General features: G+C 45.3%; 1 protein-coding gene across 19 annotated transcripts in view; it reads right to left on the bottom strand.

Annotated features, from left to right (window-relative positions):
- Nucleotides 1-2,929: 2,929 nt before the first annotated feature.
- Nucleotides 2,930-10,953, bottom strand: part of FNBP1 (formin binding protein 1) — a 92,924-nt gene continuing 84,900 nt past the window's right edge. For 15 of the 19 annotated variants that reach the window (XM_054284034.1, XM_054284038.1, XM_054284032.1 and 12 more), the window contains 2 exons: nucleotides 10,307-10,465; nucleotides 6,824-8,111 (listed from right to left, as the gene is read on the bottom strand). In XM_054284034.1, the coding sequence (XP_054140009.1) occupies nucleotides 8,077-8,111; nucleotides 10,307-10,465 (194 nt within the window). In that variant the 3' untranslated portion in view covers nucleotides 6,824-8,076. Of the gene's footprint in view, nucleotides 5,934-6,823; nucleotides 8,112-8,985; nucleotides 10,466-10,953 lie in introns of those variants that run through there. The other 4 variants (XM_054284046.1, XM_054284047.1, XM_054284052.1 and 1 more) reach the window with 2 other exon arrangements.

The raw sequence follows: 10,953 nt of genomic DNA, 5'->3' as shown, positions 1-10,953 counted from the left end.
CATAAAGCAACTTCTTTAAAAACTGTCTGTAATTGATTCAGCATGTTAATTTTACAGTTCTGTTCATGGGATGCTTGTTTAGACCCAGCCAGGCCCCAGGGGAGGTCAGAGAATGAGCCACTGTTGAGATTCTCATTGTTCCAAGCTGTCTTTATTCCCCAGTGCAGCAGCCCTGCTGTGCTGCAGAGCCTGCAGGGCTGCATGTCTGTGTTGTCTGTGTTCAGAGGGTGCTGTACAGACTGTAATGACACTCCTGTGCTTCAGTGTTAGACCTTGTGCTCAAAGTGGTACAATAAATTCATGTGCATCCAACAAGGCCTGCCTTGCCTGGTGAGAGGGGCTGACAGCTCAGGGAGCAAGGTGGGGAAGGAAGAAAAATAAAATAAAAATTAAATGTAAAATAAAATCCAAACTTCCTGCTGAGCAGAGGCTGTGTGGGGACAGATCCTTCAGGAAGAGGAGTCTGAGGCCACTAAACCATCCTGTGCCCCTTCAGACCTCCCTTCACCTTTCATTAACCCCATTGCACCTGAAAGTGCCTCAGAAATCCTGGGGGGGGTCTGGATGTGCTACTCATGGGCAATATTATTATCCTGGAACTTGCAAGGGAAGGAGTTGCAGTTTCATTGAGCTGTTCCAGGATTCTCCAAGAGTTTCCTGTCACTGTTTTGTGGCCAAATATCCCTGCAGGTCCATTCCCCTCCCTTGGTAACACAGTCAGCAGCCTGTTCCCAGGGAACACCAGGCTCTGGCACTGGGAATTTACAGTTTCTGAAGCAGCCCCAGGGGCTGGAGCAGCAGGAATTCCCTGCCCAAGTGAGTGATGCAGCCTCAGCTGGAGCTGAAATGTTTGAAGAAGCAGAGCTGGAGCTGCGTAATAAGAACATGCAGTTTGTTCTTGAGCAGCTTGGAGTCAGCTGTCCAAACTTGGATCTTCCAAACAAATCTCTCACCTGAGCAACTGAACAGCTCCAAGCCTTCCCAGAGACACCAAGAGCTGCCCTCAGGGTGCACAGACAGCTCCAGGGCTGCTCTGGCAAACCCTGACTGCTCTGGGTTTGCTCTGCCTGGTCAAGGACTGGAGGGTTTGTTCTGCATCCTGATTTCACCTGAGCTCCAACTGCAGCCTGGCTTTCCTCCAGTTCCACTGTGGCACTTCTGAGCACACCTCAGACAGCCAATGCTGATCTCTTATCAGTTCACTTTGCAAATCATTTCCCCCTTTTTTATCAGGTCCCTTTGCTAATTGCAAAAAAGGGGAGCAGAAAGAACTGTTCATTAGTGGGGACTGATGGAGCAAACCTCAGTGTGAGATTATCTGCTCCCTGCCCTCAGCTCAGTTCCTGTGTCCCTGTTCCTGGGAGCAGAGCCATTGCTCTGCTATAACTGTGACACAAACACTCCACACAAAAACCTTATTTCATTTTCTTCTCCCTTTTTGCTCAGCTCTACACCCCCAGCTCTCCCCCACCCCTTTGGTTGTGCCTTTTCTATTTTAAGTCAGCAGTGCTGATTCTGTGAAAGATAAATCCAAGTGAGAGCCAGAGGAACACCCCCTCCTATTCATTATTGCCCAAAACCAAAGACCAGCAGCCTGTCACAAGCAGCCCTGATCTGTCCTGAGCTGACAGGGATGGTAATTAGTGCTGGCAAAGAACAACTGAAATCCTGCTGAAGAAATGTAGCAGCTTGACTGCATTAAACAAAAATCATCTCTAGATTATTTGTCAGATGAAAGGACCACCAGGTGTCACCTACTGAGTGGGAAAACTGCAAATCTTGGCTCTTGGATGGGCTCTTTGCAGTGACCTGGACCAAGGGGTGATGGAGAAGCTGGCCAAGAGCTGGGGGCTTTTCTCTCAGCTGGAGACACACACACATTATTCACAACCCTGCACACCAGAATGGAATTGTACATCTCAGCCAGAGTCCCAGAAATCTGCTGGTTTTTGGATTATCTGGTGAAGGGAGGCATTGCTGTGTTGGACACACGTGCACATCCACACATCCCTGCCCAAACCATTCCCTACCAGGCTTGCAACAACCTGAGTTTTAAAATAAAACCAATCAGCATCAAAAACATCTGCCAAGGCTTCCAGCTAAACCAGAGCATTCACCACAGGCATTCCAGCGTACAACTCTCTTTAGATGAAATCTTTCCCCCAGGTTTCCAGTTCTCTTAGGCTCCTACTGAAAAAGCACAAAGCACCTGCCCTTCCAAAACCAGCTCCAGCTAAACAGTCCATTCTCCTTTCTCCTCACATGACTAAGTTAAAAAACCAACAAACAAACAACCCAACCACTTCATTCTCTCTCCAGTGCCAGCTGGAAAGGTCAAAGTTTGATAAAATCAAATCTCAAAGTGACCTGATGGGACCCAGCTCCGTGGGACAGACTACAGAAGAGCCAAATTATTACTCCTGAAAATTCCAGTAGGAAATAATACAAAATAAAAAACAAAACCAAAGCCAACAAGTGAAAATGTGTCCTCACTTTTCTGAAGAGAGAACACCACACCAGCACCGCACTGGAATGTGTTGATCCACCTGTTCCATGTACATTTTACAGCTGGAAGCAAAACCCAAATCCACCCCACAGTCAGGAAGAATAATGAGGAGTAAGAGAGCAGCCCTGGGGAGTTTTAGCCTGAATTCCTCTGTGCTGAAGCAGCAGCCACAGGCAAATCTAAATTCCCACTCCCCACTGGACACATGAGGGAAGCAGCAGCTCCTGGAGAGCAATGGCTGCACCTCCACAGCCCCAAGAGCCACAGCAAAGAGGCACCAACCTTTCTGTTGGGAAAGAAAAGCAACAAATCCATTTTTCTTCCTGTCTGGCTGATCAAAAGGGTCCAGTGCAACTGTATTTCTGGAATTAAATGTTTATTTAAATATGCAGATGACTTTGTTTCATTGCTACAAGGTCAATATTCGCTTTCAAATGGAAGCACTTTATTTGATTGAATTCTGTCTCCAGAAATGAATGGGCAACACCAGAACCTTTTACATTGGCAATGAAATCACAACACTGAGATGCCACCGAGATCTCGAGATCAGTGCTCAAACACACATACACACACATATACAAATAAAAAAGTGCTCGACATCATCATGTTAAAATAGAATTTGGCTTCTTTTAGGTCTTCTGTCATTTCAGGCAGGAAAACAAAAAACCAAAGAACAATATGCATCAAACTAAATGAACTTCTGAAAAATACTCAGCATTAAACACAACTTTGAGTATCAGTAAATATGTTTCTTCTCTATTTACAGGTGTTAAGAAAGGGCATTAGAGACTTTTGCTGGGGATCATGAAATTTCATAAGATGTACAGTCCACGCTGCTGGGCAAGATTAGTAAATCCAAGCAGAGTTTTTATAAACCAGTCACATATTTAGTTCTTCAGCGTTTGCCAAAGGTAAATTCTACAAAAATTATTCATTACCCTGAATAACAGCAGCAGAATAAACATGTGCAGACTATGAGATATGACTGTGACTATTTCTTAAATAAGTTTTAAGATCCAGGCTTTTGAGAACTACTTGCCAAGTTTATAAAAACTCCATACATGGTCTTTTAATAAAACTTCAGGAATCAATCAGTCAGCTAAAGCTAATGCTCCTTCTACAGCACAATTTCGAAACACAGACATTGCAATTGTTCCAATGTTCCACAGAGGCTGACAATAATATACTGTCCACCCAGATTAAATATAGAAAAGCAAACTTTGATCTAATTTTTACATAGATGGCACAACAATAGGTGAAAGTGAATTCTTAGCTGCTGATTCAACAGTGCATTGGACACGAGAATAAAAATACTGCAGCTAAAAATATTTTAAGGATATTTTTGCACACCTGTTAATTGTTCAACCCTTTAGATCCCCTGGCAGGTGGAGACCACAAAGCCACAGGAGCCAACCAGGGGATCCCATCCTGCTCTTGATCTGAAAGCTCAGTGAGCACAGCAGCAGCAGTGATAAGGCAGTGATTTATGGGTGTGACCCTCCAGTGCTGCAGAACAGCCCCAGCATTGGTGCTGCCTCTGCTCAGCACATTTGGGTTGGGTTTAAATCACAAACCTTCTGCTGGTTCATGCTGGCAGCTCTTAAGCACCATCACACAACAGCTACAGGATGTACTGTAGCACCAAGGGACTTGGTAAAAACAAAAGTTGGCATCTTAAATGGAGAGAAAGGGACAGAACTATGAACACCACACATAACCCAGCTCAAAAATCCCTTCATCTCCAACACAGAGACTGGGAGATTCTGGGCTGTGTTTTGATGTGCTGACCCTGCAGGACAGCCCAGCAGGCAGCAGAACAACACTCACCTGCCTGCAAACAAACCCTGAGAGGTTTCATTTTGGGGTCACTGCCCATAGTGGCTTCCATGTCACATTTCTCTACTTGTGGGGATTGTACAGAATAAGCTGGAGTTGGACTGCAGCCAGAAGATTCCCCCAAACAAGGTGTGGATCCATGAATTAATTTAGCCCTCAGGAGCTATTTAGTGGCAACTGATTCTTGCAGGGCTCAAACATGTCCATGACTGCAAAACCCAAGCAATGGTAACAATTCAGGGGAAACCAAGTTAGAATATGGAAGTTCGTAGAAATTTAGAGAGGGAATTAACCCTTTGTTAGGCAGTTCAAGTCCAGATCATGTGATTTTTGGAGATACTGTAGCTCTCTTACCACTCTATGACATGATAAAGTGCAAAATCACTTATCCTACTTCTGCTCCAAACCAAACCATATGAGAACAGGGTGGTCACAATTCCTGTCTGGCTGCTGGGTCCAGGTCCAGTCCATGACAAGATGGGAGAAGGAAACAGTGCAGTTTCTTTTTTTTTTTTTCTTTCCTCTTTTATTTATCTAAAAAACCTCGGTTATTCCAACATGAACTGATGAGAACACACAGGAGGTCATGCAAAAAAGAGAAGGCAGGTCTGAAATGCTGAAAAACAAACCAACCAAAAGAAAACTGCAGAGAGATTAAACCACGAGCCACAAAATAACGTGACCCTGAGGAAGGTGGGCGCAGGCAAGGCAACAGGGCGAGCATGCAGGCTGAAACCAGAGCCAAACTGGGCTGTGAGCAGCAGCAGCAAGGGCTGCCAACCAAAATGCCACTGTCTGTGTGTGTCTGTGTGTGTGTGAGGAACAGCAGGGACACAGGAGGGGGCAGACAGAACAAGCAGGAAAACAAGTACATACGTGAGCTTGAAGGGTTTCAGGAAACAGCAGGGTCAGAGGGGTTTAATACCTGGAATGAGCATCAGCCTGGATTTGGAAAAAGAGAAATAAAGGCTGACAAGTATTAGTGACCTTCTGGGGAAGGCAGAATGTTGAATGATGCATTGTGGATCAGATTTAATAGTGACAGACTGAGAGCCCAGTCCAGCTGCTGTGACACTGTCCCAGGGAGGTTTCCACCTCCTTCCCAGGCTCTCTGCTGAGAGGAACCTGCAGGTCTGGCACTGAAGGCACCACGTGAAATGCTGATGGAGCAGTGTGCACATCCAGATGGACTGAGGGACAAGGGCACAGAAGACAGACCAGAACATGCTTGGGACTCTCTGGCTATCCAAGGGCAGCCAGCAGATCTCTGACAGAAGTTGGAGGGACTGGGCTGGGAGAAGTGTGTGTTATGTTTGACAGAGGGGCTGTGCCAGGCTGGCAGGAGAGTGGGAGAGGCTGATAAGGAAATCCGAGCCACAAGTAGCATGCCATGGGAAAGAGCAAGCATCTGAATGGTACTGGGATGGAATTTAGGCCTGAATTTTTCAAGTGGGAACTCCAGACAAGAGTGGGAGTCTGGCTTTCCATGGGTGTGTTTTTACTGCCTGCAGGGTAAACAGACCATTTTGTTTCTCCTTCTGTGACAAGCTCGCCCCGAGGTTCTTGCACCAGCACAAACACCTTTAGGAATCTAAAACATAAGAAAGACAAAAGAAAGAGACTGGATTAGAAAGAGGCTGGGGGAAATGGGGTCCCTGAAGAGCAGCTCTGCCTGCAGGAGGTTAAAGGAATAAAGCAATGAAGCATCTACTGGGTTACAGGGCTTGGGAAGGCTCCTGACTCAGACAGAAACTCTGCACCCTCAGCCCTTCCCTGCAGCCTGGGATGAGCATCCCTGGGATTCTGCTGTGCTCTGGGAGGAAAGCACAGGGGCAGGACCCTGCCAGCACCTGCTTCATGCTACTGACAAAACAAACAGCTCTTCCATTTTCTGTCAGCAAAGCAGCACTGCATCTGTTCAAGTGACAGCTCCAGAGACCATCAGTGACACTGAACAACAACAGGAAATTAAATCAAAGAATTTGCAGAGGGATGCAGAGCTTTCCTTTCCACCACAGGCTGCAGAGGCCCTTCCTTCTCAAGAGAAGCCAGGAAAGTGCAGGTCAGAGAAGCAGCCCAAGCCTCCAAGCCCTCCTCTGGCCATGTCTGTTCCCACAGAATGGGGGCTGAGGACAAGTTTTGCCTGTGGCCAAGTGAAGCCACAATCCAGGAGGTGATTTGGCCCAAACTGCTGTATCCAAGGGAATACAGGATGAGTCCAAACTTCCTTTGCATTTGAGAAACCAGGGGAACCTTCTCACCCCCTTTGCACTTCCATCAAATCCTTCCAAATGACAGCACAAAGAAGTTTCCAAAGAGCCACAATAAAATATTTTTCTTGAGAAGAATTGCATTTGTGCTTAGAATGAGAAGCAGCTCTGGGCTATTTGCTGTTCCTTAGGAGCCACTATTTTTTTGCCACTAATCATTGCCATCTACTAGTTACTGTCATTAAAAAAACTCAAAAACCAAAACCTCACAGGAATGAGAAAATATAATGTTTATTAGAAGAAGACACCATGGTACATCAAGCTATAAAGAGATTCCTGACAGATGATGATTCTTTAAAAAATAAGAATAGAAACAAGACAACCACACTGGCCAGATTGAACAAACCTTAACACACAACAGCAGCTCCTGTGCAAGTCCAGGTGCAGGCAGCTGAGTAACCAAAAACACTTATCAACATCAGAGGGACTGAGCAGTTACCAAAACAGCTGGGTTAAGCAGAAGAACAGCCTATAAAACCATTTATATTTATACACATATAAAAGGATAAAAACAATTCAAATTCAAGTAACTTTAGTCTTTAAGTTATGTTATATACAATTTTTTTATATATACTGGGAGAACTAAGGGCATGTATTTAACAAAAGGATTTTTAAAAGCCACAGTCCAGTTTATAATTACCAATTCCTAAATAATTTGGCAAGCATTAAATAATCAGATATATCCTAGATAAAAAGTGCATCAGCATGGTTAACTTTTACCTATTTACTTATATAAGTCAAAGCTCTGCATGATGGTTACAGCAAAGAGCAGAGCTGCAGCACTGGGAATGCCAGAGCTGCCTATAAGGAATCACTGATGTCATCAGAGGTGAGGGGCAACAGGAGCCAAAATGTGAATCAGCCCACAGCTCCAAAATAGGTTTTATAAGAAGTTCAACCTCCATTCCTGCATGTCACCCACACAAACAGCCAGGCTGTGGCTGGAAGGGAACAGCACAGTGCAGGGTTTGCACAGAGCTGGGCACTCCATGCAGGACTTTTTGTGTCACAGGATTTCACAAGATCCCTCAGTGAAAGAGTTTTGTTGCCAAGCAGATGATGAGGCACCATGATCAGTGACACAGGGGGGTCAGTCTCGAGCTGAAAGGCCCAACCAGCTCCTGTGTTTGAGTTCTCAGCACCAGACACCAGACAGGTACAGAAAAGCCCTGCGAGATGCTACACCCAGGTGTGCACAGAGCAGCCTCCTGCAGGGATCCCAGGGGAGCAGAGCCTGCAGCTCTCCCTTCTATTCAGAAGGACAACAGTGCTGTTTGCACTAAATGGACACAGTCAGGGCAGCACCTTCATTTCAGAGCCAGCCTGGTACCTAACAAAGTCTTTCAGTGATGGAGATGTGACATGTGCATTCATCTCTTCTAAAGAAAACCTTCTCAAACAGAGCTCTTAAAACAACCGTAGCAGCAAACCAGGAGAATAAAGGGTGGACAGGCCTATGCAAACCTACTCAGAGATTTTCTGAAGTGGTTTGTGCACATCTGGAAAAAAAAAAAAAAAAGGCAAAACAAGATAGGCATTACTGTTCTTTTTGTGACAGGGTTTGCCAACACCCTCTGAGCAGAGGTGTCCCTGTAAATGTCACCAGGAGCCCTCACACAGGGACTGGCAGGGCACAGACCCAGCTTGGCTCCTCTCAGACTCTGATCAGGAGGGCACCTGCAGCACACAACTTACCTGTCCTGCTCAGCTCAGCAGCACAGCCCTGACAACACAGGCTGCAGCTGAGAGGAAAAGCAGCTCCTCACAAGCACTGAGAGTGGCACTGGGCTGCCCATGGCACAGACACAGCCTGGAAAGGCAGGAAAGGCTGAGCCAGGGCTGGGATGGCTCTGCTGGCTGGGGCAGCCACAGGGGCTGCTCTGAGCTCCCACCCTTCTGCCACCAGCCTTTCGTGGTGCCAGCTGCTCAACCTTCCTTCCAAAAACAGGAAAGGATTACTAGAGTTTGCAAAGCTTTAGTATTTACAATGTTATCTTCAGGAATGTCATCGCTTCTATTTCAAGGACTGAATCAAGTCACTTCTACCAATACATTAAAAATCAATTTGCAGCTTCAACAAAGTTCATCTTTTAAACACAGCAGCCTTTCCTCCAAATCTTTATGCTGCATTCTTTGAAGCATTCTCTTTTAGCTTTTCTTTGAAACCAGAGACTTGAGAAATAAAAGAGGTAAACATTGTTGTTCCTATGCATTAGATATTCACAGATCTGTTTGATTTTGTTCCTGAAATCCAGCAAAATAAATGGAAAAGCTTTAAATGATCTGAAAAACTTCCATTGTGGCTACAGACATGGCTGCAGCCGTATCAGCCTTCACCCTGGCACAGTTTGTGTTTTTACTCTGATGGAGAGGGTCCCTTCCAACCCAAAGCAGTCTGTGTTTCCATATTTCCAATCCTTCAGCCTTGTTCTGGATATAGAGGAGAATGGATGATCCATCTTTCAAAGGTTAATAAAAGCCAACAGAGGGGGCTAAACTTTTTGTACTCTTTTGCATCTTAACTGAGAATGTATTTGCCAACAGGAACATAAAACTACTGTATTATGGCAAAATAAAACAAGGCCCAGACAAGGCACTGCACCAATTAACACCCAACCCAACTCTGAACTGCTCAGGTTTCAGTGCTGGTTTATGGGTACAGTCCTAGTCCTCTCTTCCTGCTGCCCATAAACCTCAAAGAAAATGGTTCAGTTTGCTTTTGACTTGGATGAGGCCACTTGTTTCACACCAAGAACTCTCAAGTCTAGGAAACACAATAATCTGAAGGATTAAATGGCTGAATAAGCAAATTATTTAACACAATGGAATTCTCACATCCTGATTTGAAACAGGGCTAAAATCTTTTGATTTCTCAGTGTATCCCATTACCAGGTGTTCAGCACTGGCATTTACTCCAACCAGGTCTGCCCTGCAGAAATGCTTCCTTACACAAAATATTTGGGAGGAATTAAAAGCAATAAACAGCAGCTTACAGAGTCCAAACTCTGAATGTCTCCATTGATGTCAAGTAAGCAAAAGATTAAACCATTAGTTCTGGTCATCTGCAACAGCAAATACATCTGAAATGTAGCAAGGTGGGAAAGAACAGAGGAGCTTTCACAATGTTTTACCTATTTATCAGGGACCACAGAGTGCTGTGTGGAGGGGTTTGGTAAGATCTCTCCTTCCCCTTCCACACACACTAAACTAAATTACCACCAGTTTTCAAACCAAAGGGTCCCCAGAACACAACAAGCTCTGAAAAGCTCCCACACAGACACAAACCAGCAGTCTAAATATTCCCTCCATGAAGTTCCACCGAGTGACTTTGGGACAAACAGGCTGAGATGCCCTCTGGGTATCTGAGGGGAGCCTGAAGGATCCCAAAGGGCTTTGTGCTTCCTGCACTAAGCTGGGCGTGCAATGGCAGTGACAGTTGTGCAAACACTGTCCAGGCAAGGCTGCATTTCCCCTCTGCTTTCAGGAGTCCCCCACACTACCCCTCTCTGAGCAAGAAAAGCACATTTTGCAGTATAACAAGCCATAATTAGTCCACGTACGGAATAATGCACTTGGTGGCATTGTACAGACTCTTAAAAGGCTCTATCTGCAACACAGAGCAGCTTCAGGCTTGGTTTATCTCTGTGAAAGCAAATAAAACAATAATAATAGCATTAAATATAGGTCATAGCACCTTTGGCATTTTTGTCCAAATAGACTTCAACATAGGACGTGGGGACATAGCCCTCCTCATCTTCGTTCCTTCGGATCCGCGTCCACCCGTCCCCTTTGTCTTCTTCTATGACATAGAGCATCTCTCCTTCTGCTACTGAGATTGTTCCTTCATTCTGACCTGAAACACACAGCAACAGGCACTTCAGGCTGTGCTGCACAGCAGGAGTCAGTAACTCAGACCATGGGTGGACACAGCTTTTGGTGCATCACTGGTAGCCAGGACAGGAGCTTGTGATTCATGAGGCAGCAGTGTGTACATAAAGAACCAGAAATGTGACCCTGACAGCAGAGATTTGGTTTTTTCTCTTGTAGAGCTCCTGTGCAACAGGAGAAAAATCCCTGTCTTGGTGCCTTTCTAAATAATCACACCTCATACTCACTTGTCCTTTGGCTATTTAAGGTTTAATGAAGGTTTCCCACTTGCCCTTGGCATATAAACTTGGAAAAGCCCAGTCAGAGTGTAGCCATGATATTTTCTGAAGAAGCCTTTCCTTAGGATTTTTTCTCCTGAGAAGCTGAGAGGCCTCAGGAACAAAATGTAAACAATGGTTATCTGCTGCTGTGGAATGCAACAGGTGCATCTGTGATTGGTCTCATGTGGTTGTT

This window comes from Melozone crissalis, unplaced genomic scaffold, assembly GCF_028551555.1.
Source record: "Melozone crissalis strain CALT ecotype California unplaced genomic scaffold, PUWL_Pcris_2 ptg000041l_1, whole genome shotgun sequence".
In the NCBI taxonomy this organism is placed as follows: domain Eukaryota; kingdom Metazoa; phylum Chordata; class Aves; order Passeriformes; family Passerellidae; genus Melozone; species Melozone crissalis.
Note: the sequence above shows the minus strand (reverse complement) of the source record. Positions and strands in the feature narration are given on the sequence as shown.